This window comes from Fistularia commersonii, chromosome 21 (assembly GCF_037954325.1).
Source record: "Fistularia commersonii isolate RoL2024-O1a breed Wild chromosome 21, RoL_Fcom_v1.0, whole genome shotgun sequence".
Classification (NCBI taxonomy): Eukaryota; Metazoa; Chordata; class Actinopteri; order Syngnathiformes; family Fistulariidae; genus Fistularia; species Fistularia commersonii.
The window spans coordinates 8476397-8504195 of record NC_141304.1 but is presented as its reverse complement, the minus strand read 5'-3'; the positions used below and the strand labels follow the sequence as shown (position 1 = coordinate 8504195).

General features: G+C 37.7%; 1 protein-coding gene across 16 annotated transcripts in view; it reads right to left on the bottom strand.

The window, feature by feature from the left end:
* plekha6 (pleckstrin homology domain containing A6) overlaps nucleotides 1–27799 on the bottom strand; it is an 84373-nt gene that overhangs the window by 55256 nt on the left and 1318 nt on the right. For 9 of the 16 annotated variants that reach the window (XR_015107788.1, XM_086168590.1, XM_086168591.1 and 6 more), the window contains exon 1: nucleotides 2349–2514. Coding sequence is in view for 12 of the 16 variants with exons in the window: in XM_086168590.1 (XP_086024716.1) it covers nucleotides 2349–2380 (32 nt within the window). In the remaining 4 variants the exon portion in view is untranslated. Of the gene's footprint in view, nucleotides 1–2348; nucleotides 2546–8680; nucleotides 8785–15668; nucleotides 15807–27799 lie in introns of those variants that run through there. The other 7 variants (XM_086168593.1, XM_086168599.1, XM_086168602.1 and 4 more) reach the window with 2 other exon arrangements.

Genomic DNA, 27799 nt, shown 5'->3' with positions numbered 1-27799 from the left:
GTTTATCAACAGTATGACTCAAAGCTTCTGTGGACTATTCACACAGAATGCTTGAATGTGTTAAATCTGGTGTGGTAATAAGGAGCATATGTTCTGTTTACATATTATAGTGTTGTGAGTAATGAGATACTATAAATTAATAACATAACAAGTGCACCTCAATTTGAAAATAAAAATCATATATATACTGTATATATGATGTCATTGTTTAGGAAATTGAGAATGGAGATGATGCCTTTTGGGGTACTGTAGTCTTGCAAAGTTGATTGCCATTATGCAGACATTACATTTGGAGTTCTCCACCATATTATTTCATTTCACTAACCTATTCCAGAGTATAGAGATTGTGTTTTCTTTATTTCTTCCATTTGTATTCATTCAGCAATTTATTAATTGTTTGCTAACTACAATTAATGCTAATTATAACACCGCTCATTAGGAGTGCTTGTTTAAGGATTGTAGGAATTCCTTGCCTAACAGCATGTTACTCCAGCAAATCAGATATTTAAAAATTTACAGAAGATGATCAAATATATTCAATATATCAGTGTAACGGATATAAAGCAAATTAAATGTATTATTTTCCCATTCCAATTTGCTAAAACTGCGTAATATTCCAACACTATCCTTTTTTCCTGTACTGTTTGGTATCCACTGATTCCAAACAGTGAAAGGAAATTAAAAAGGCATGACAGTCAAGAGCCTTGGTATGAAAGGGTTATGGGAGTTTAGGATGAACAGACTTTTTCAATATTTCACCAAAGAGAACATCTGATTACAGAGGCGGAAAGCCATTATGTTAAATCCAAAATTCATACAAGACCAAACATTTATAAGAAATTATCAATGTATGATTTACGTTAACTGTGCTTCGGTTGGTTGAAAAACACTGCTGAATACCACTAATTTCTAACAAAATTCCCTGTTCAGATGCTGTTAAATCTCCAGGACTAAGATAATTGTTGCACTAAATTTCAACAATAATGAGTCAATTATCCAGATTTAGGCTAAAATGAGTTACTGTAATACAACACCGGCAAGACTTCAAGCAAGATGATTCTGAATTTTGTGTATTTGTGTTTTACTGTTTGATGCCTTCTCAAAGAAAAAATCATTAATGAAAACGAAACATGTGGCGAACCAAGTGCTAATATCTATCTATCATCTATCTAACACACACACACACGCATATATATACATATATATATATATATATATACATATACACACACCCACACACAAAATGTTGATAATAGATTGTCATTTTGATTCAAAACACGTCAATGCACTGTTAAAACTACATTCACAGGCCTGAAACATTTGTTAAATCACCAATGTCAGTTGTCAAGATAATTACTATAAATCATATAAATCATACATATCTGCAGGATGTTCATTGGAAAGAATATTCAAATGAAAAGCAGAATCTCATGCATTGATTTTGGGGAGTTTTATGTTTATGTTTGTTTTTTGCAGAAGTGTTAAACATTTACATTGAGTATACCAAGAAGTGAGGGACAGGGTATGTTAAATAATGCACATCTTGCAGGTGTTTGAAACATGATTTTGAATTGACTTGAAGCATCGGTTAGAAAATTATGTTTGAGATACCAATGATAAGTCAGTGTCCTTGTCATTTCATATGTTGATGATAAATGTTTCAATGTTTTCAAACAAATCCAAGATTGTACAGTGAAGATATTCTATCAATCCCTTTGGGCTGTAGTAGCCTAAAAGTATGAAATTCATGCTTATGACCGCAAAGCAGCTGGTTTGATTGCAAGAACAGTAACTGGGAAAATAGATCTGCTTTTTCTCACTCGCTCACTCACTCACTCACTCACTCAGTGCCTGTCACATTTTACTCAAAAAAGTTTGCTGCCCTGCTGGCAAATGACAAATGATTGTTTTCAGCTTATAAACGTTGCCTGATTCAACAATTAGAAAGGAGCATCTGTTGTTTGTCATCATTCTTACTGACCCACTACCAGAAATCTATTATATCATATTAAAAATGGACAAATAATGCCATATTGTGAGTGCAATCCTGATAAAGCCATGTGGTGCCCTGGCTGAGGGAGGTTCAGCCAGACACAGTCAACAACGCCGCCACGTTCGGAAAAATTGGCTTACGAAGATCTCAGGACACAGCACATCCCAACATACACAGCAGGGTTTACGGTCCCCCCGTGTTTCCTGCTGGCACTGCATTGCAGTCATTTCTGACCTACAAGCTCCTGGCCATCCAGTGTTCCCTCAACCTCCCCTCTGCCTCTTCTTCTCCTCTTTCATGTCTTTTCCTAACCCCGGCTCTCTGTGACAGTTCCTCCTTTTTTCCCTCAACATACCTGACTCTCCTGTCCACACGGAACTTCAGCATCCTTTGGATCAGTCATGTACCGGTGGTGCCAGAGACAAGACAGAAAGACGGATACAGGGAAGACAGATGGATGGATGAGGGGTAAAAGTTGCTGATCAAACGGAGAAGAGTGAGTCCATACATATCGTCGCACATATCGTTGTCCTCTGCTCTCCTTCAGACCTGCTTGCCTCTCCCTAGCTCTAGTTATTTCCCAACATCTCACACACCCTCGCGTTCGCTCTCCCTCTCTCTCTCTCTCTCTCTCTCTCACACACACACACACACACACACACACACACACACACACACACATACAGATACACACCCTGCCCCCAGCAAAGAACTGCAACACTCAGCTCATTCAGTCACCTTAGTCTCGCTGATGCATGCTCAGTCTGTATCATCGTGTCTTTCTCAATCTTTATGTTGTTCTCTTTTCACTGATTTCTCTGCACAGGTATCAGCCTTGCACGACCTGCACAAAAAGCCCTATATCCTCGACACCATCAGTATATTCTGTCAAGGATTATTGAGAATTCTACTGGGATTTGCTATCAAGCAACAATCAGATCCATTGCCAGAAAAGCACGCCTGACCAGCTGAGGATAGGTAAAATGTTGCAACATATCAGACATGAAAAAAGTAAAGAAAACAATGGTGGAGGAAGTGCGTCAGTGAAAGAAGTACATTCAAATTTTATTTTATCCAATAGGTGAGTCATATTTCATTGGCAACATTTTTTTCGAGTCATGTTTCTTTTTGAGATATTGTACTAGTGTAACCAAGCAGCACTTAAATGAACAGTGACCTCGATACTGATTGATTTGTATTTTATTTTTGTGTGAAGTTTCATAGTCAAAAAACAAACTCTGATTGCTCATTTAGTTACACACACACACACACACACACACACACACACACACACACACACACACACACACACACACACACACACACACACACACACACACACACAAAAAAAAAGCCCTAATTCAAAATGATTTTGCAATATGTTGAAATACCAAGAACACAAAGGCTGGCACTGTCCTTATTCATTTCCTATAGATTGTCATTACTAAATGACCAAAATTCACCTATTAACGAGAGGAATATAAGTGACATCATATCACAAAAAGAGTGAAAAATAGATCAGACCAAAGGAATAAAGATACGCTTAGAGGATAATACAATTTTCCACAAAGTATAATTCCACTGTGACAGGATTATGCTTCAATATGGATAGCGTTTTGATATGAAAACATTTAGTTATGTCTGGGAAAACTCTCACATTTTTATGCTATCTGTATATCACAGCAAAGTCTTGAAGTTTTGAGGTCAAACTACAGACTCACCAGCAAATTCTGAACTCAGGTTGCATGATGCTGTTGGAGCAGGGTAGTGTTGAAGAGATGTCTAACCTCGATTAATATCACACTATTTGTTTATTTATCTATTTTATTTTATTTATTTATTCATTTTTCCTTTTATTCTTTTTTTTCAGGATTCTGTGGCCAGTATAATTTTCTGAGACACCAGCACTGAAACAGTAAAAGTTTGCCTTTACACAAATATGACGTTGGTGTTTCGACTACTGTTAATTTTGTTTCTTTAAGTATTGGTAGTCTTGGCACTCAGTTATTTTGTTTCAATTTGTTTAAAACAGCTATTTGTTCAAATCTGGTTTGGTTAGCTTTACATTGTACCACTAACCATTTATGGTTGAGTGGGAAGTAATTTGAAATGTAGAGCAACTGTGTTGTCCTTTCTTGTTTTTTATAATTTGCCATGTATGTTGTCTATTCTACATGTCTACATATATGAGACCTGCGTTCACTCACTGAATAATTAATATCCCAATTTTGGGAACATGCATTTGTGTAATGTTGCATCTGTTACCACAAACCTCCCGATTGATACTCTTGTTATCGAACAATGACTTAGCCCATCTTTGTTTCCAACATTGTAATGTTCTATATTTCAGGGACACAGTAATAAATCACCACTGAATTTTTGTTGAAAATTTTTCTTTTTATCCTGAATGTGTCTAACACGAGAGCATATCGCTCAAGTAGGAAAGTCTAACATCCTATTGTTAGTTTTATTCTTTCTTTTTTTATTGAATTCATGGAATTCACGGAAATGCACGTATCTGATCCATCACTGGCTAGAGTCATGTTTTAATGAAGGTCTACATTACCAATGGCTTGCGCCCGAGGATCAAGTTCGAACAAATCATCCTATCAATGTCAAGCCAAAGGATTAATCTAATACAGTCTCCAGCGGATGGCTCCTATGGAGATGTGTACTAATACACTTTACTAACATGATAATGAGACAAGATACATTAAATCAAGATCTAAGTTGACTGATACACTTGAAAACTGGTATTTGTGAAGAATACACTGTCCAGAATATAGCCCTTTCCGTAAGGAAAAACATATATGTATTTTATATATATTTTTTATGTATTTCTGTATTGATGTGTTCATTTATTTCATTTCATTTATTTATAAATGAATATAGCATCTTCATTTCCCCTTTGGCCTTTGGCAGTCTGGTATCTTAGCAAATACATTTCAATTTCTAAGTTTATTTCAACCAGCAAACCAAAACTAGCTGGTTCACTAGAGGTTTATGATTAATATGCTTTCTGGGATACTTCAAATTCCAGAGTTCAAATCTAACTTCAATGTGTAAGACATTGCTGTGCTTCTGCAATCTACTATTGTGTCCTTTGTATAATTTTGAGAAATACCTTCACAAATGGCAAATAAACAATATTCTATTCTATTCTATTCTATTCTATTCTAGTCTATCCTATTCTATGCTATTCTATTCTATTCTATTCTACTCTATAGAATAAACATTACATTACGTTACATTATATTACCATGACATGTTTTTTAATTAATTGTCAGTATCTCATTATGTTTACTGTCTGTCCATAATAATATACATTTATATAACATGAACACACTGCTACTGTCAGGTTAATAATTATACCCAGGTTTTGTACACAAGTAAGTATTTTTTTCTTCGAGTGGATTTAAAAAAGGGTTTAATTACTCTGCTTTTTTTGACAGGGTGTCGCTTTGAAAAATGATCTGCACATTGGATAAAAGAAGCCTTTAAACTAAAACTCTGAGTCCAAGCAGTTTAACAATCAGAAGACATGCATGGGTTGACAGGCAATCTTCAACATCACCTTGTACATGTCCGAAAAATGATTTTGCTTCAATCATTTCATTCTCATATATCAAGTTCCAATTCAAACCCAAGTCTAATTGTTAAATGGAAGGGTTGAATCTGTTCGTAATATCCCAGTGCTAACTGATTATGTCTTAATAGTTAAAATCTAAAATATCTGAACAAGATCCTTTGCAGTTCATCCTTCAAGATCATTTTTTGAATGAAAAAATAATAACATTTGACCTGTAACTCTCTAATAACCTTTTGTGGATAACCACATTGCTGTGTCTGTCTGATGTAGATCAGTCATGCATTGGCAAGGACCCAGCACTGACACCACCTCTTCCATATCATGCAGCATTAAACGGCCTCAACATCATCTCTTGTCCACCCCATTTTAGAGATTATGGGTGATTCCAACGTGGGTAGCCCCTCTTTGTGCCATCATTCTTTGGAGGGCATGCTGAGTCTGGCACCAACCCAAAATTCTAGCTGTCAGAGCTGGCGGTCTTTGGCTCAGACTCATCATCGCAGAACAGAATGGCTCTTTGCCAGTTATGATATTGTGAGAAAAAAAATATTTTCATTCGCCATTGTATTAGGATTTCTCTTACACACATTGGATATCCAGACTGTCCCCAGTGCGACTCATAAACAAGTACAAGGCTTAAAAAGGAGGACATTTATTTCATCCACTGATTCATTAATAATAAAAAAAATCCCAACAACAACCTGACTTATAATATCATTGGTGTAAAATATATATTTCCCTAGATATCAAACTTAAATGGCTGGGGTTGGTGTTTTAAGGGTATCAGCAACCAATTTAAATGAATACAATATTCATTCTTTTATATATATATATATATATATATACACACACATATATATATATATATATGTGTGTGTGTGTTGTATAATAATAATACGCAGAGCATCTGTAGGGAATATTAAATCAAAAAAGTTATCCACACACCAAATTAATTTAATGATACATCATTGTGCTTTCAGAATGAATGTTGACAAAAAACACCTCAACTAGAATTGGAAACTCAACAGACACCAAATGTTTAGGTTTTATAGGTCATCTCAAGTATTCTGTTTATACTCCACATGAGGAAAATTTTATTCATTTTAATTGGTTCCTGATACCCTTAGAACACCAATCCCACCCCCATGGGGAGGTCACTTAATGTTTAAATAGCTTGGGCCCTCAATGACACTTAACATCTGAACCAAAAGTTCCATGTGCACCATTGAAAGTGAATAAAATGTTCAGTTTAAGCCCATCATTCTTGGACAAATAAAAAGAGAAATGGTGAAACTTTATGAGAATTAGTTTGACTAATACCAATGAAAATTGATCTAGCGAATGAAGACATTGATCCTATCTGCTCTATTCATTTTTTTTCCCTGCCAGTATGATGATATAGGTAATCAGTTGACAGGGCATCTGCACTGTTCATTATATGAAACATGATGATGAAAGCATAACAGATAAGTTGTTTTAGGGTGGAGTCCTCTCCCAAATTCTAGTTTCAACTGAGTTTAAGAATAAGAATAAGAATAAGAATAAGAAAAACTTTATTTATCCCTTTATTTACCTTTATTTACCCTTTAATTTAACAAGAATTGCTGTCTTAACAAGATTTTTTTTTAATATATATACTTGGATTGCCTTTTTCTATTTGTTGCCCAATAATCTATGTACAAATGTTTTTATTAAAACACTAAGGAGGTGGGTCACAGCACAGAGGAAGAGCCAATGAAAGAAAATACTTTGTCATGATTAGTAGTTGGGTCAATTGCAAAACACTTTCCATCCCTCTGTTTATAAAACTGAAATAAATGGAAGTCTGAACTACTATGGTGGCATTTCAGTTACACATCCGTGCCAACTCCAGTACTTCTGTAGACAGATAAACTTCCAACCAGGGTCACAACAAGGAACACTTTAATATCTTTGCTGCTACAGAGTGGTGTTTTCCTGACAAGGATATGCTGGCAATTTCTTACAGAGAAAACATTGGGTTCACTCCAGCTTTTCTCAACCAACACTTGTGCAGTGCTTGTAAAACTTCTAAAAGCACCTCCATCAATCAAGCTGTCGCACTCCATCCTAACAAAACTTGATGTAAGGCGCTCATAGCTTTTTACTTTACTTACACTGATATACCGTTTATCTTAAGGGACAAAAATTCTGTGAGAGTAACACAACATATCTTTGTTCTGCTTAAACTTCAGAATACATTAAGTGTATTTTGTTGTTGCATGTCATCTTTTCTGTTTCCTCGAACATTGCTCTCCCTCTCTGCCTGGACATCATCAGTAAAGCCAAATGACATTTTCCTTCTTCACACAGAATAATTTCATAGAGATTCATCTTACTGTAACAGTCTGACAGACCACTATCAACTTAGAGATAAAACCTAGGGGAAGTGAAGGCCACATCTTGGGTTCTTTTTTTGGTTCTTTTTTTTTGGCAAGCTGGTGCATCTCTGCTCTAATGAGGTGGATGAAACTTGGGTCATGCTCATCACAGTTACCATAAATATACCGACTAACTTACAAGGGCTTCATTTGTGCTGTCTTCAAAAATGCTGATAACATCCGGTATCTTGAACTTTAGACTCCAGCAATTCCGAGCTAATAATACATTAAACATTACTCACAAAAGCATGCCTTTCTACATCTGTATTCAATGATGCATCCTTTTTTGTTTACCAATATTTTCTTTTGACTTGTCACGTACTTTCACTGAGTATTGTTACACCATATATCTTACAAAGAAATTTTGATACAATCAGCATCTTATTGATCAGTTTTCAAAACGTCAAGAAAAAAAAAGGACAATGACAATCCGACTGTTCAGATAAAATTCAGATAAAACATCATGTTTTTCCTTAACCAACAGATAGCATTCAGAATATGTTGTATGCTATGTCTGCAAAAAGTAAAATTCAATTCTGGCGTGTCGGACGACCCCCACCCACCCAGTGAGTGAGACCACATAGCACTTAATTCTCTTTAAGTTGCATTTAGACTCGCCTGAGACACATTTGAATTACTTTGAAACATCAAAGTGTTGAAAAAGAAGGTGAAGTAAATGCACAATAGTAAACCATTCACCTTAATGCCTGGATTTTAAATGATCCATCTGCAGTGAGTTTCCTCTCTAATCCAGTGAAGTGCCATGGTGCTCTTCAGCCGCTTTCCGAAAGCATCTGTGTGCTCTGCAGGAAGAAGAATAGTAGTATTTAGTAATATTTCTGGCACAAACACAGGAGAATTACAGCACGTGGGCACAAAGGACAATTTTAGCCATCTTTGACAAGTACGTACATGCACTGCCTTCCAGACTGCTGGTATAACAGATTCCCCTCATTTGATAACCTGCTGGCCTGATTTTGTAAACATTCAGTAGCAGAGGACAACACACAGCTAGCAGACGTCTGGCCCGGTTGGCACTGGGCAACCGACATCCCGGCGTTTTTGAGCCTAAATGTAAGTTGATGCTGTCCTCTTGTGGAAAGTGTGAACAGGCACATGTATAATTCCTTGTTGGAAGAAAAATAAATTCATGAATAAAAAAGAGTTAAACGATGCAATAACTTAATGGATCTCTGTAGCGTCATACCACCCTCAGAAATATGACTTAACAATCTTCTTATCAATTACTTCTTCTGAATGCATTACTTTCTTATCCTGATTTTGTATTCTATGTTTACAATTGTAATGCTGTTTAAAAAAATTACCTCAGTGAGCTTGCCTGCAATGCCCCTCCGTAATTGGGGCTTTCAAGATATATTTTACCAAAGAAAAAGAAGAAACAGTAGGGCACAATTTGAACAAATTAATTTAGACATTGAAACAAAAGCTCAGACTTAGAGGACCATCACAAGTGCAATTATACAACAAAACAGAAACACAACCCATCATGGAAGATGGTGTTACTTCATGAGAAGTCAAATGTGATTGATACCTCTGAAGTGCAATTTAGTTTAAATTATTAGGCCAATTATCAAGAGTTGAAGAAAGAAAATCAATACACCTTTTGTCATGAATTAAAATAAAAGTTAAAACAAATGAGGGAGGCTACCGAATAGTATGATGAAATATGGTGAGGAAATACCAAAATCCACCAAGAAATTAAAAAAAAATGTAAAATGTGAGAGTAATCACTCATTGGAGTTATTTGGAAACATCATTTAGAAGAAAAAGAAAAAAACATAAAGAGATAAAATGATGAATTAGAATGACAGAAAAAATGCCATATCAGTTGCTACAAATGGCTGATGTCATTATTTTCCCAGTGAGAAAATGTGATATATTTTAAACGCTTACACTCACATCCTATACATCCACCTAAGCCTTCTTGCTTTGTCTCCACCCCTCCCCCAACACGCTCACCCACCTCACGCTATCCGTGTGTTTTGGTTCTTACGGTGAACCATAGTTCACTATAGTGCCACTGTCAGAATGGAGTGCCCAATATCCAGCTGAGAGGTTACAGTGAACTCATTGCAGGTCCAGCAGGATGCAGTTCACATCTGCTCTCAGAGCTTTGTTCTTATTTTTCTTGGCACAGAGGAGGCTGCCATGATGGAACAGCTTCTGCGTTAAAGCTCTCGACCGTAATGCACAAAACAATAACAGAACTGTGCACTTTAAGAGTCTATCCTCATACGTGCCCCCTGTATGCCCTTGTGTTTCTTCGCTGTGGTAAATCGAGTGAACAAAATCTGCTACGAAATGCAGCACAAACATGCTTGCCTCTCTTTTTCCCTCCAAATTTCTTCTCTAGAGCAGCGACATTCATGCCCCTCATCTTATTCCATCTGAAATCACCCAGGTCTGCTTTGCTGTCACATTTAACTCTGGCCCACTGCAACACTTCTAACACTACTCCCGCCGACAGTTGAGTGGATGCCAGGGTCCGAGAGGCCAGAATGAGAGGAATTTCAATAAGGGGGAGAGGCAGAAACAATCGTGTCTTTGCGGAGAGGATCTGCTCTTTTTCCTGAGGCGGCTCTTAAGTGACCACACATAGATTACATTCTCAACTGAGCAGCTGCAAACACTTCTTTCTTTCTTACTTGCTTACCGTTTATCTTTCTTTTTACTTGCTTTCTTGTTTTAACTGCTTCTAGAAATGACATATGACGCTCAGACAGATACACACACACACACACGCACGCACACACACACACACACACACACACACACACACACACACACACACACCTTTACACAATCTAAACAGACTACATGTGCAAGTAATCACTCGAGCTACCGAATGCTGTTCAACATTGTGGAGGAGCTCACATGCATGACATGCACCTTCTAAAATTTCATACACGATCTCTTTTGCAGGGATTTTTTTTTTTTACTTTTTAGATCTATAAAGATATTTCACTTGAATTAACTTAAATTTCAAGACTTGAGAAAATGTATCAGCAACAACATGTATTAGACACGTTTACATTATTGATCCATGACAAGGTAATTTGATTGATTTAAAGCAACACACCTTTCCTTCAAGGAAAATGGCCTAGACAATCCACAAACACTGCATGCTTTCTTCTCAGGTACGCTGCAGCTAAAACAAGATAAATGGCTCAACAGGGATAATTATGCATACTGATAAACTAGCTGACAGGTCTGGAACTGTTTTATTAACAGATACCATTCTGGCTGATGGGCCTGCTTAATAAAAATAAGTCTGGCTTCCAAATTATAGTCATTGGTTGTTTCAACTAACAGTTGCCATATTAAGGCTAATTTCCATAAGCTACAGCAAATGAAAAAAAAATGAAATAAAAAGCTGTTATCCTCATTTTTTGCCCCCCCCCTTTTTTTTTCCAACTTCTTCCGACCAGATTGGTGAATCCTGGTGTGCATTTGAATTAATCAAATTCATGGCTGTATCAAGGCATTTGAAATATCTTATAATGTTCAGTCTCTGGCCCAATGTGTCTTCGCTCCACTGTCCTGATGAAAAATAAATATGATTGTTTAGTTGCAAAAGTGAACACAGTCTGGTATTTCCTTAGAATTCCACACAGCATATAAGCCCTCTGTTACTTCTTTGCTGGAAATAAAATGGAATACCCATTATTTCTGCCATGAAACTGACAGCTCTAGAACCACACAAAGAAATTCCCTTTATCTAAAACACAGCTGTACATGAGGTAAAAATGATCATGTGAATGAGGCAGATGCAATTCACACACTGAAGGGAAGTGCAATTTTTTTAATTTGAGCATGAAATGACGTGAAATTGTGACATGTGAAAAGTGATTATTATTTTGTGCCATAATGGGGAGCAAGAAAAGGAGCATTTAATCCAAAAAAGGTGTACACAATTATAAATATAAATATATATGAGATCACGGTCAACTTCCAGGTGTGTAACCGCAATCAGGAGAGGAGCTGGTAAGCCAGTATTACCATAGAAACCCAGGAACTGAACAGACTACTCATACAAACATGACAAAGCCTGTTTCAGGGAGGATCAAAAAACTTGTGTAAAGCAATATGGTATGTTCAGGACGCATTCAAGCATTTTGCACTCAATTAGCCATTAAGTTTTATGACCAACTGGAGAGTCCTCCACACATCAAAAAAACTGTTGGTCACACTTTGGGGAAGTTAAATGAGTGTGTAACAATGCTATTTAAATAAATAAATAATATATATAGTTATATTAACTGTAATAAATGAATAAATAGAGGAATAAATAAATAAATACATACATACATACATACATACATACATACATTCATACATACATACATACATACATACATACATACATACATACATACATACATACATAAATAAATAAGAACATTTAGCGGAACGCTTTTTCACTATGTAATGACAGCCACATGTTACAATCATGAATTACATGCCATTGTGTTTCGTATAATTGTGAAGAGTTTTTTTTTTTGCATTAGTCTGTTACAGATTGTAACAATAAATAGTGTGCTGTCATTGCAAAAATTTTTGATGTAAAATAAATAAATGAATAAATTGTACGTGATGCCTACAATTTTTACAGACAATGTTTATCTACAGTATTAGTTCTTTTTTACCCTTTATATCAATATTTTTTTTACATCAGCATTATAGATATATAGACATGGCAATCAAAATCATGATTTATGCTGTTCAAGAATAATAACAGTCAAATAAAATGTGACATCTATTGAAAACAAACCCAAAAAAACAAATGTATTTTGAAAAAAATCAGGATTAAAGGCAATTAGCAAGTTTATATAATGTGATTTCAATAGGTTAAAGTAAAAGGTATTTGGGGGAAAAAAAGAATGTGCAAAAAAAACAAAAGGTTGCAGGGGTTGCAAAGAAACTACTTTTGTTTGTTTTCTGTACATTCAGCTATTTAACCAATAAAAGTAATCCACTGTCAATTTCATGCAAATAGGGCTTGAGTTTCTCCTTGTATTCAGTCTGTAATTTTAACATTTCTATGGTCATGAACTCTTGACCTATAAAGGCCTTTAATTAGATGCACCATAAGCATACATATGTTGCAGCTGGATGTGGCTGTGGTTTGTGGCTACAGTTTTCAAAAGCAAACATTTCAAGTTGAATTCAACAACACAAAATTGACAAACTAGACAACTAGACAAACTATCTCCTACTGTGAAGACAGATGCACATGAAATCCATTCACAAGCCAAATGGGACAATCTGCCTCACAAGGACACACTGCATGTGAGTAAACAATGGGATCTGAATCTTTCTTTGCTGATCCATTTAATATAAAAGGAACAACCTCAGGATTCAGAGATCATTGGACTTGTTTTGAATGTGTGAGAACTATTTTGCATTTAATACATGTATAATCAAATTCTAAAAAAAACAATGAAAAAAATGGTATTACATTTAGTGTATTATTAAATATTTTGCCAGATGGGTGGATCAGGCAAGGAGGCAGGCATTCATTGCTCCAAAACCCAAAAGCCAGTTTTTGCATTTGGAAGCGGGTGAGGGCTCTTGCCCTTGTCACTGCACAGCGGCAGTCTGTATGGATGGGAATGAGACCACAAGGGGATGAAATGAAAATTGGCACATGTTACAGACTCCTGGTGAAATCTGCTCCCTGGCAAGTGAAAAGAGGGGACACCATGTGGGCTGTCCACACCCTCCACAGACAGGGACCACAGCCTATTGGGAACAGGCAATTCCAGGCTGGGAGGTAAATAGAAGAACACATGATGATTTATTTCATTATATTTGTTTTATCTATCTATCTATCTATCTATCTATCTATCTATCTATCTGTCTGTCTGTCTGTCTGTCTGTCTGTCTGTCTGTCTGTCTGTCTGTCTGTCTGTCTGTCTGTCTGTCTGTCTGTCTGTCTGTCTGTCTGTCTATCTATCTATCTATCTATCTATCTATCTATCTATCTATCTATCTATCTATCTATCTATCTATCTATCCATCCATCCATCCATCCATCCATCCATCCATCCATCCGTCTTTCTGTGTATCTGTCTTTTTATTTTGCCCACAGTGGTCGATAGTTGCCAATGGTCACTGGGCATGAAATTCACCCATAAAATTAAAGTTAACGAATGACAAGACAATCAAATCAAATAAAAACAAACCAAAAACAAACCAAAAAAAAAAACAAAAAACAAACAGGCCTTAAAAGGACTCCACATACAATATAAAAAATATGGATTGAACAACAATTCAGATCAGTGAAATTTAGTTACAGGTTATTTTTAAATAGAAAATAATAAAGATATGCTTTGAATGTCACCCACTTCAATCTTTTTAGCTTGAGTTGCCATTATATTTTTGTAAACCGTACAAGTGCCTACCTGTGTCGAAACACAATCGTTGTGATGACATTTGATTTATGGTGCTTTGCGCAGCAACGTTTTTCATATGTAAAAGACATCTTGATGCAAAAATGAGACCAACGCTTAATGCACAATACTAAAATTCTAATATTATATTGTAGCGTAAAGTAAAAAGAAAAACAGAATTCCTTGAACCCCAAACCACACCCACAAAATTCCCACCAACCCCAAAATCACACAGAAGCAAGCATCAACATAAACCCCAACATTCATGACTTGCTATTGGTGCCACTTAATGAACTTTTAGCAAGGGAGTTCAGCAACATTGCCATCCCATTGGTTTTCCATCCGTATATGAAATAAATGTGGTTATTTGTATTGCTGTTTTGGTGTAAGGTCTGTCTCTTTGTAGACCTTCGTATTTGACAGGTCATACCTGTTACTGCAGTTTCATTTAACAAGGGATGTCTATAGCCAAAAAGTTCTTTCTGAGGGAGCATTTCTGTGAAAACTGTGGTCCACCAAAAACCGTTTTCCACCGCACAAATGACCTGCAGCTAGTGTTATGCATGTATTAATAGTAAGTCATGTCATTTAATCTCCTTATTTTCTGTGTATTTCTTTTTCATCCAAAATGTGAGTATTATGAAAAGCATGTATTCACATTCAGAACAAAACAGATAGGTAATATTTCATGGACAAGGTGAGCCAACTCAACAATGTGCTTAATTTATCAACCAGGTAAAATGAAAACAAACCATTACATCATTCTAAAGCCCTAAGGGACTGATGCCAACCTGCAAGCTGCCAGTAGCCAGGCACAAACCACTCAGTCATTTTTCTCTTAAGTGTCTGAACACCATTCTTGGTAATTTTGTAGTTCTTCATCATTTGCTCCTCTGTCAAAAACATAACTCTACATATGAAAATATACATATGTGTATATACAGATATACATATAGACTAGATATTTTAAGGATACATATATGATGAGGGCTTGGAAAGCAACAAATTCGGTAGCCAAATTAACATCTATATATTCAGGTTTCGGCGACTCCTGAAAACCTGATCTCAGACCACTACACATGTGCATGCAGTTCCCTTTCCTGTGGTCTCACCGAGCAGACAAAGCATTTCTTTAGTCCTAACATCAGCACCCAGTCTGAAGACTTATCTTGAACACATGCACACAAACTCAACAAAAAACCAGAAAGAAAACCTTATCTGTTGTCTTCATCCCCCTTCATATTTTAATAAAGAACATGTGCAGCATTGCTTACCTTCCTGTGATTTCCCCTCTTTCAGTCTCTCCTCTTCAGTATTACTTTCTCTTCCCCAGAGTTCCTTTTGGTAGCAGCCACACTACAACATGCTGGGGCTTGGCTGGAATGGGCTGGTCTGCAGAAAAGCCCACTGGACTGGAGAAAATAAAAGGGCGAAAAAGAAAGTAAGAGAGATTCAATCTGCATGTGAGCAGAGAAATGAAAGAGAGGAGAAATTTGAAACCTCCCAAACTCCAGAAACAATCACCCCCACCCTTCCTCCTCCTCCTGAGTGCTGTCTACCTCCATCTCTCTCTCTCTCTCTCTCTCTCTCTCTCTCTCTCTCTCTCTCTCTGCTTTTCTCTCTTTCCTCTCCTTTGCCTCATCGTTAACTTTCTTTTAGAGCATGGAAGCCAAACCAGTTATCCCTGCCATTATCTTTTTTCCTTTTCCCCTTTTATTCTTTCAACCTCCATTTGCATCTTTTTATTTGTTCACTTTCTTCATTTCACACAGCAAAGGTTCATGTTGACCGTAACCATAGTTTGAAGACTTTTATTGAGTTTGCCTGGCAGACATCCCAAGGGTGTGCATAAATATCAGCAGGCTGCAGCTGTTCACCAGAACCAGCATAAACTGACCCAGGGGATAAAATAATCATAACTGTATCATGATTATCTTGATTATATTAGTGTATATACATACAATTCTGTATGGAAACAGGTGGCTCATAATGTACCTTTGTTTATTAGCTCAGCCTAAAAACATTTAAAACATTTTGCAAAATTGATTAAAGTCAACTAATTTTATTAAACTTGCCTTTCCTTTTTGACCACTTTGTCAAAAAAAAAATATATATATATATATACAATTAAGCAATCTAGTAAGCAATGTGTACAACTTTTTAATCATACTGATCACTTACCCATTTAGCATATAGTTTAAATATATTTGTTCTATGTATTTTTGTATTTTGTATAGTGCCCCACTGTCCAGATGTTGTTTACCTGAACATCAGTGCAAGGTGTAACCAAGAACAAGAGCCTGGTATGTGAGAGTAGACTTGAATCTGTGTCTAATCCATCTGACAACTTAAAAATATAGGTTCAGATACATACAGATTTAATTAAAATAAGCAGCCTTTATAACCTAATTTGTATTTTGCTGATTCTCCAGGTCCTGTAAGGAATTAATCCATTACAACTTGGTCACTACCCATCACAAAACCATTGATTGGTATAGTCTGGAACTAATAATTAAGCAAAGACAAATTTCATTTGCAGCAAAATTAATCAGGCAATGTGTTCTTCAGCATGTGTGTGTGCATATGTGTGTGTGCATGTCCATCCTTCTCCATCTAACCCTATTCTCTGTATCCTCCTCTCTCACATCAACTACCTTCATATCCTCCGCGTCAATCTAATAACACTATTAAATAAGGTGATTAATGTTAATCCAAGCATAGTGAACATTGCCATTTGTGTAATTATGCAAACAAGTCAAATTCCGTCAAGTGATGTTTGTGTACAAGTTCTTGACAAAAATAGCTTTTTTATAGGTTTTGTGCAAAAAAAAAAGTGCAATGTTAAAAAAGTGGCAAGACTTTGTTACAGTATGATGGAATCTGTGACTGAAAGGGGCTATCGGCAAAGGTGATTTTTGAAAAGTGCAACTTGTTGAAAAAAGAATTGAGAATGCAATAATAATAATAATAATAATAATAATAGTAAGAATAATAACAAAAATCATAATTCCGTGCCCCACAGCCATTGAAATACCACCCTACCATGTTTCATCATATTCATGAAAGTAGTTTCCACATAATGCTTTTAATTGCTATACAAACAGCACTAAATCCTCACCTCCTTTGCAGAACTGTCATGATAAGAGAGTAAACAGAGAAATAAGCACCAGTATACTATGGATTCATCCTGGTTGAACATACCTTACAGTCTTATATTCGCAGGATACTATGATTATGGGTGTTACTAAGAGTTAGTCATAGTTTCTTCAAATGCCCAGGTGTGCTGGACGAAAAAAAAAAAGGAGGCGGAGGGTTCCCCCGCACATATCATCACATTGTTGAATGAGGCACATGACCAGAGGCCTACAACTTACTCAACAGTTCTGATTTTTTGTCTCACTTACATGTTGATGCACGCCCAAGCAAAACAGACAAATACCACTGAAGTTTAATCACTTCATTGATGTTACTTGTATACACACGCATACTCTTGTCTTAAGTCATCAAGAAATGTGTTCATAGGAATCACGTGTTTTTCTGACAATGTAAAAGCACATAAATATAAAGTTATATAAACTCTGTATTATTGTTATCAAAATGCAACAGAATTCAGATTGAAATACAGTAAAAATAGTGATAAATGTACAAACTTGTTCACAGCAACATCCATGTTAGGACTTCCCTCTGCTGATTGGATTATGGGTGTCTATGGTTGCACAGATTCCTGTCTTCATTCTCCACACCAAGATCTCCATAACCTCATATGTGCCCAGAAAATATCAAAAGAAAATATCTGCAAAGCATACACAAGACATCTTGTTCAGGCTGATTTCTAGAAATGGAAACATTGGCTAACTCACTGCTCAACAATCTCAGCTCCACAAGTCTGTGAAACGGATAAAAAAAAGGAAAAAAGAATATATCTTTAATCTGTAGATTTATTTTGAAGTTACTGCTATATGAAAGGTCATGAGAATAGTTGAGGTGACCTTTCCAAGATTTTTCTCTCTTTTTTCCTGCAAAATAATACTCAAGATAACTACAGCAAGACATTAGATTCAAATGTACACAAAGATTCTTCTACTTAATTTTTATTTTGCATAAGGAATTAGCACTTTGCTGCTCTAAATCACTTTTTTAATGATTTGCATTATACAAACTTGTTCTCTTCTTCAGTGCATTTACTGCACTGGTAATCACAACTCTCAACAGAACCACTCTATTTTACCTGCATGTATACTTATTCGGTAATTTCTATGAAAACAGCTAAATCTAAACAAAATAATCAAATGAACTGCTTATGAAAATAAGTAAATAGATAATTAGAACATCTATGAGTGAGGTTCTACTTTCACTGTGATAGTCAGGATGCTCATTACTGTTGAAATGGAAACTCAAACATTTCTGTGCTAACTTGAGATTCTTGTGAACACTGTTTCAATTCCAGCCTCAAAGAGAAAGCAGCCAGTTTCAAAAGAAGTCTCCAAGACTGAGGCTATGCTGTACTTCCAGAATACCAGGGTGTGTTCTTTTGGGTTTGGGAGTTAGCTGCTATTCCACATAAACACATTAAAATATCCATGGGAATTCACCACTGAGTGTAGTTAAAGTCAACTTATCTAAAGGTATTAAAAAAAAATCACAAAAGTCATCATGAAAAAAGTGGACTGATGATGCACAAAGCCACAACATTTCTATAATATTAAGTTAAAATGAGAGCAATGCTTGATTATAAGTCAGAGTGATATCACTTAATTTCATTTTCTTATTTGTATGGATGTTTGCATCATAACTGGTGACGAAAAGCAGGTAAAAGGCATAACCCTTTAATGACTGGGAATTGCACAATGCAGTTTGGCATTAGATGCAATAGCCACCAACCACTTGAGCACTGAGTGCTTAAAGTAAAGACAATAGCGTGAATTCTCCAGATAGTATGAAGGCCAAAAACTAATTTTGAAGTTAGACATTGATGACCCTCTGTAATCCTTGGATACATGGACGTTGAGGTTCAACAATTCTCTTTAGGTTATCTTATGTTGCATTAACTTCTTTAATGTGATTTTAAAAACTTTGCAGCATAGCTCATAACAGATAAACTGGTCGCACAACCCAGTTAAAGAATCCTTGCAGAAAAACAAATACTCGCATGACTGAGTTATTCAGCGAATATTTGTACATGAATATAAAGGTGCGTACTACTTCATCTATGAGCTCAGCGGTCCAGGTCATGTCTGCTTTTCCATCTTTCTTTGTAATTTCATCCAGCTCCTCTTATTTGTGTCCTCTCTTTTCACATGATGCAAACAATCAGTTTATTGGTGACAACAGTCCCAGATTATGAAACACCTGTTCTAGATAGGAAGTGTGAATAAACTTCTATTCTTCAGTCTAACTAACACGCATGTCTGTAGTCATTCAAGGAAAGCTGGAACACTTTACAGAGAATAATAATAATGATGATAAGATGGAGAAACTAACTCAGTGCTAAATTCTTTGAAAGAGAGAATGATAAACACTGACAAGTGCAACTTGTTTGTTCTTTGTTGGCTCACTATAACTTTGAGGTTAGACAAAATACCCCATGGGTTTAAATGGCTGTTTGAGGGCTTAGATTTGGTTTTAGGGTTGGGGTGAGAATCAGGCTAAGGTTAGAGCTGAGGATTCACTCTGTGCGGCTGAGGTTAGGGTAAGAGGCTCACAGATGAGTTGCAAGTTCCCAACACTGACATTGTTATAGTCTCTCTCTCGTTCTCTCTCTCTCTCTCTCACTGTATGTGTGTGTGTGTGTGTGTGTGTGTGTGTGTGTGTGTAATAGAGAGAGATGCCAGCAGAGCCCCAAGAATAGCTCCCGCATGAACATCCAGTCTATAATCTGTGTTCCCATCATAATTTGCTGTGAGACTCACTCTTCCTTCATCTCTGTGCACTATAAAACTTGAGGCCACGGCTGTTCAGGCTAAATTTATGCCACACATGAATTCCAATAACAAATAACATAGTTAATTCACTGTGGGAATGTCTGCAAGATTATTGGGGGTCCACTGCTTGGGAGTTTTAAAAAACATTTTAACGTGTTTTTCTGAGGATTCTTTTTTCCATTCATCTTTCTCACTGACAGGTAGTCCTTATGCGCTTTACCATTTCACCTGTTCAGACCACGATTCTGACCAAATCACAACTGCGATAACTATAATACCCCAACAATTGAGTTTTTTCTGTGTTTCAAAAGATTCCTCAACATTGTGATATAAATGAGCCACAGGTAAAAACAATGTTCTTGAACCCTAAATATTACAATAGCACATGGTTTCATTAAGAGCTGAAAAAAAAACCCACTTTATTCAAGTGAACAATGCCTTTTGCAAAGAATGACTCATGGGCTTTTTGAGGATCAGACCCAAAGCCAGACTTCTAACCCATTTAAGTTCAATAAGATAAAGACAGGTTTAGCCTGGGGTTCTTTTTCTTATGAATTTTTCAATTATTTAAAAGTTAAAATAAAAATACAAGAGTAGCTGCCACTAATCCAGAGACAAATATCAGTGTAGCAGAGGGATATCTAGGACCCGGTTGTCATTCCTCATCACAGCCCCTGCTGGTGATTCTCATAAGAAATCCTCATTTATTTAAAATTCCCTCAAGTTGTCAAGCTTCCTTGTTCACTATTCCAAACCATGCAATGCTATAAAACAAAACAACAGCTTGACTTAGCTAATCCTTTCTTTCAGAAACCCTTTCATAGTGGTGTTTCGCAAAATTATCCTGCAGCGGTCATTACGACTTGGAAAATAGTAGAAGCACCAAACAAAAAGCATTCAGAATCTTTTTACAGTATATTTACTGAATCGTGGGGTGCCTTGGTGAGAAACGTGACACAATGAAATGAGATTATTGAATCAAGATTAAACACTAAATGAAAGAGGTCTGAATATTAAATTGTATAAGCATGATGAAGTACTGACACATCCTTTGCAAAGCAAAAAGTCCACAATCCTGTTTTCTGCATCATTAACATACCACTATGAAAGTGAAGAGATGATCTGAAATGTAAAGTTAATCAAATAAGTGCAGTTATATGTCTTCATCTTGCAAACAGTCTGTTCCCCCGGTGCTGAGCCCATGTTGGTGTCTTTTCCCTGTCTTTCCTCTTTCAACAAAATAAATAATTTCAGTCTATGGGATTAAGTTTTAGGTGACCTTTGAACTTGCAAGAGTTCAGTGGTCCATAGTGTGACCATAATGGGGACTGTATATGTTAAAGCTGGTTTAAAGGTCTGCACTACCTTTCTCTTCATTGTCTGTAAACTGATGGCTGAATGGGGGGTTATTGCTAAAAATAGAACTATACCAGGAAGATTTGATATTACATATTTCCTGTCAAGGAAAACTTTTTGTCTTTTCAATTGCCTGAGCCCCATGATTGTAAATATAACTTGCAAACGTCTGAAAAATTGGTGTAAGTTTCTTCCCATTTGTATGGACATGAACAGAACATGGACTCAATTAGAACAATTGGAGCAATCCAACAGTGTAAATAAATGTAATAATTTTCAAGTTGCATTAGAATACATTATCCACCTGACTGCGGATTAGAATGACTCAGATGATTGGATAATTTGTATTTCGTGTTATATCTCTTCATCTCCATACTCCTCCAAAAAAACATTTCTCCAACCGAATACATTTAGTTCACCTTGCATTTCTATAACATATTAAATCTCCTGCATGGACGGGCACAGCCCGAAGGAACAGCATGAGTCCCTCTTCCCCTTGCCAGTCCAATCCTCAGCTGCAGGGCTGAAATATCGACTATATATAGTCGGACTCACCTTGAAACACAGCGTGGGGTCTTGATTCAGGCCTCTCGACAGGGGCCGAACTCTTTTTTTATTCTGGAGTTGCCCCCTGGTGAGAGGCACCGGGCAGGTGTGGGTGTATTGATTGCCCCCCGTCTAAGGTGCCTACATGTTGGGGTTCAACCTGGTGGACGAGAGGGTAGCCTGAAGGTGAGGGGACGGATTCTGACTGCTGTTTGTGACTATGCACCCAACAGAGTCCTATAAGGCCTTTCTGGCCTGTGGGGCTCCGGAGGCAGCTGACAGGCACCGGTAGTCCAAGCAGCATGTGGCTTCGGTTGTTGCAGAGGCAAACACTTGGGCATGGGAGGAGTTCATGGAGACCTTGGAGAACAAATTCCAGTGGGCGTCGAGGAGATTCTGGTCCACCATCTGGCAGCTCGGAAGAGGGATGGAGTGCTCCATCAACACTGTGTGCAGTGCTGACCTCAAGACATTGTAGATCTGTGGCAGGATACTTCCGAGACCTCCTCAACCCTCCTCAACCCCATTGAAACGCCTTCCAATGGGGAAGCAGGAGAGGACTCTGGAGAGGACACACCTATTTTCGGGGCTGAAGTTGCTGAGGAAGTCAAAAAGCTCTTCAGTAGCGGGGCCTTGAGGGTGATTGAGGTCCGCTCTGGCTTCCTCAAGACTGTAGATGCTGTAGGGCTTTCCTAGCTGACACACCTCTGCCACATTGCGTGGATGTTGGGGAGTGCCGCTGGACTGGCAAACCTGGACTGGCAAACCCCTTTTTACTCCTCAGCCTCACTGGTAAGGTCTATTCAGCGGTGCTGGAGAAGAGGGTCCGCCGGGTCATTGAACCTCAGATCCAGAGGAGCAGTGTGGTTTTTGTCCTGGCCGGGGAACAGTGGACCAGTTCAATCCCAAGGATCCTTGAGGGGGTTGGGAGTTTGCGCAACCAGTCTACAGTATATATGTTTTGTGGATCTGGAGAAGGCATTCAACCTTGTCCCATGGGCAATCCTGGGGAGGGGGTGTTGCTCCAGAGTATGGGGTGCTGAACCCCATCATAGCCTCATAATGCGCTGTACTGTCCCTGTATGATCGTGTCGGAGCTGGTGCCGGTTGTAAGTTGGACCCATTTCCGGTGAGAGTTGGACTCCGCCTGGGCTGTCCTTTGTCACCGATTCTGTTCATAACTTTTATGCATAGAATTTCTAGGTGCAGCCAGGGTGTTGAAGGGATTTGGTTTGGTGGCCGCAGGGTTGAGTCACTGCTTTTTACAGATGATGTGATACTAATGGCTTTATCAGGCCATGATCTTCAGCTCTCACTGGAATGGTTCACAGCCGAGTGTGAAGCGGCCGGGATGAGGATCAGCACCTCCAAATCCGAGACCATGGTGCTCAACCAGAAACGAATGGAACGCCCACTCTGGGTCGGGAAAGAGGTGCCCCAAGTGGAGGCGTTCAAGTATGTCGTATGGATGGAGTTGGAGATCGATGGGGGGTTCGGTGCAGTGTCTGCAGCATTGCAGACTCTGTACCAGTCTATCGTGGTGAAGAGGGAGCTGAGCCAAAAGGCGAAGCTCTCATTTACCGGTCGATTTACCGGTCAATTTACACACCTGGTCACGAGCTGTGGGTAGTGACCAAGATCGTGGATACGAGCGGACGAAATGTGTTTCTTCTGCAGGGTAACCGGACTCTCCCTTAGAGATAGAGTGAGAATTTCAGTCATCCGCGGGGAGCTTGGAGTAGAGGCGCTGCTCCTCCACTCAGAGAGGAGTCAAATGAGGTGGCGGGGGAGAGAGAGGTCTGGGCCTCACTGCTGCCCCCGCGACTCAGGATACAGGTAAGCGGGGGAAGATGGATGGATATTAAATCTCCAAAGCACTTAAAGCAAATTAGTTGATTGGATATCTTTTGAATTGCACTGACAGCATCACAGTTGGGATATACTTATATAGATAGTTGTGAAGTAAATTAAAATGCATACAAATTTCAAAATGACTCAAACTTTTTTTACATAACTTTACCTTTACATAGAACTCCCACACTAAAACACAATTCATTGAACACTAAGTTAATTCTTCAGGAACTGCTCAGATCCATCACCTCATCTGTACTTACAAGCCCGCTCTTCTTATCCCTGTCTGCTCAAATCACATTATCTCCCTCACAAGTGGAGAGAATTGCGGATCATTTACAAATATAGTTCTTTCATTTAACAGTGTTACTAAATCTATCTAAATCAAGCATCATCATAATCCCTGTGCCACGTTTCTCTGACCAATGGCCCGCTGTACAATCAGAACGGCTAAGAGGTGTTGCCGTGGATTAGAGCTATTACATTTGATGAGGGAAGAACATCTGCATTCTTCAGCAGACCGAGGGATGGCCACCTCAAAAGGTGGGGGTGGAGGTTACGTAATGGGTGTGATGTGTTGCTTACGAGTTTACACTAATGGCACAACAGATTCATGGAGCAGCTGCAGACATGTACAGGCAAGTGAGATTGTTTAGCTGGTTGATTTGAAACCGTCTGAAGTGATTTTACAGGAATGCAGTTCAGTAACAGTCAGATATAGAGCTTCTTCAATGAGAAACACAAGAAGAATTATGTTGTTTACTCAAATTGACTGCTGTTCTCACTACAGTAATAAAGGAAACATGAAGAAAAAACATACTAGTAGCTACCATATCAGTGTATTTGCACATGTGCATTCAATAGTCATTTAGGAGGTAATGCCTGACGTGCAATGAAGAATGTCTGGGGTTATCTTTGTTTGCAAAAGATGTTTTCCAATGACACAGCATGGAACGGTTTTGTTTGTCTGTCAGGCATTTTGGAACCGTTCAATTCATTCAACAACAACAGTGTGTGTTCAGTAGCTGTAGTTAAGATTTAACAAGGAATGTAGTATGAACTGATGGTGACCAGACCAATTATCCAGGAGTATGGTTTAACGGTACAATGCTATGTATTCATCTAGGTGGTGGTTGAAAATAAACAAATAAATACATCATAAATAAATTCATACATACATACAAGCATGCTTGGTCTGATTGTTTAAAGTGGTAAGCAATATACTGTATTTATTACAAGTACTGTGACCAGTGTGTAACTTCCTTCACTGTTTGTTTTGTTTTGACTGTTAACACGCCTCTTCTGCAGAGGCTGATCAAAAGGGTTCAGTGTGACAGTATTATGAAACATGTAAATATAGTCTTGGTTTAAACAAAAAACATACACAAATTTAGACCAAGGCGTTTCATCTTGTTGTGATGCTACTTGTCAAATGACTGCCTCATGAAATTAATTTGTAATTAGATCTTTAATTGTTTATGTCCAATCGCTTTAGTAATAATGACTACAGCCATAGAGACACATGTTTTGAGAGATCTGACTCAATTTTCCTTTCCAGACATGAACTGCTATAGACCAAAATTAAATGTATTATCAATAAAAAAAAGATTTCCTTTGAAACTCATTTCCTACATTGCCATTCCCTCTGTCTTCCTCATACTGCTCCCTGCCTAGACTCCTCTGGGATTTCTAATGGTCTTTGTCTCTTTGTGTGGTTCCTCCCAGTGTCATTAAATGTAGTCTGTAATGGCTGACCAGTTTCTGTTATACCATGAGGCAGTTTCAACCCATGGTAACAAAAGCTTAGGTTCAAAAAAGTAATAACGAAAAATAAAGGAAGAAAGAAAATTACATATTATAAATAATATACATTTAACTGTTTTGCTGGTACTGAAATAACTATATTCTTTTGGTTCTATTTACTGGGACTGTTGTTACCTGGCACCTTTCTCACGCATTTGGCATTTTCTATTAGTGCTTCTCAAACCATCACTCCTCCCATTCCTCCTCTACTTATTCTCCTGAATGACCTTAGCTATATTTCTTGTCCTCCACCCCCTCCTCCACACCTTCTTTTGTCCCTGCTTTCCTTTATCTACCAAGGGGCTACCCAATGATTATGGTTGTTGCCATGGATGCAGATGGTGCATGTGTGTGGTGTTTGTGTGTGTGTGTGTGTGTGTGTGTGCCTGACTGAATGTGGATGGGTATTTAACCCTCTAATCCTAACCACATGCCAGCCATTAGCAAGTTGAGAAACCAGTATCTTTCACCTGCACTTCAATGACAATAATCTGACTTTCCACATTTAAATCAATATTCACGCAGAAGGAAAACATTGAGATTTTTTGAGGATGATTCATACAAACACAGACACACACTGCCACACATTCATCATGTACTGTGGATTATTTACTATTTCCTAAACAGCCCTATAGGAGAACCCGAACACTAAACAGTGCATATTTATTCTGCTCTTATAAACACTCGTATACTCTTGCTCTCGCTCTCTCGCTCTCTCGCTCTCTCTCTCTCTCTCTCTTCCCCTCCACACACAAACACACACAAACACACACACACACACACACACACACAAAATATCAACACAATGATGACAGTGGGGCTGGGAGCTTGAATCAAAGCCTTCTCATCCTGCTTTGCCTCTGCCTCTGATCAGCTCTGCCGGGAGGATTGGAGTGGAATTGGCCGGGATTAGCTGAATGCTGCCATGTGGCAATCACCACAAATGGCATGAAGACACACCCACAGCACCACCTCTCAGTCTGTTTGTCTCGGAAGACATTGTTGAACGATTTTATGAAAATTTAGCGTGCGCAATTACTCTATACCTGGCAAGGAAAAGGCTTTATAGAACTGATTTCAGTCAAATTTTAGAAAAATGCAGGCGCATCCTTCTAATGGTTTTCCCCCTTTATTGCCGTGTATTCAAATTTGATAAAGATCTGTTTATCATTTCTACTAACCTGTTGTAATCTCTAAATAAGTGGACATAAAGGTGTTAGAAGTAAATATATTTGAATGTTGTTAAAAAAATGACATCATAGCTTATCACAGCATGTTATGAAAAAAAAAATCTAAATACATCCCAAACATTACAGATTAAATAGCAGATTTTTTTTTATATCAAGCTTTTATGGTCCGCTGACGTTTTAAAGCACTCCACAGCACTTGCCAGCACTTCCTGTGCTGATCGCACAGCATCAGGACCAGTAAGAGGCTCAGAATTCAGCATGAAGGGCACTTCAACACAGCCTCAATAGAAGAGTGTGAAAAGGTAATAATTTCTAAGTTGCCAGTCTACCACTTGAGCCATACAATCTGGAAAGCTAAAATACAAAGGCCACTTTATTATAAAGTGAGGAAATTCATTTTGACCACATGAGATGGCTGCCCTTGCAAAGGGTAAATAGAAATAAAGGTCAGTTTGTTTGGTTGTCTATTTATTATTTCAAATAATTGTGATTAATTGGAACTTGTATGATTTATTTTTTCTGGATGCATGTGTTTTTGTGGTCAAGATATTTTTATTTTCACAATATAATATAAGCTTTAAATTCCTGGTATTCTAAATCCCCATTCCATATTGATACTTTACCAGAATGTACCAGAATGTTAATCAGGCAAGTAGGCAAGTTTCTGTGTCAGAGCCAGGCGAATGTTTACCCTACTTGTTATAACACTTTAAGCAAATATGTGACGTAGACTTATGG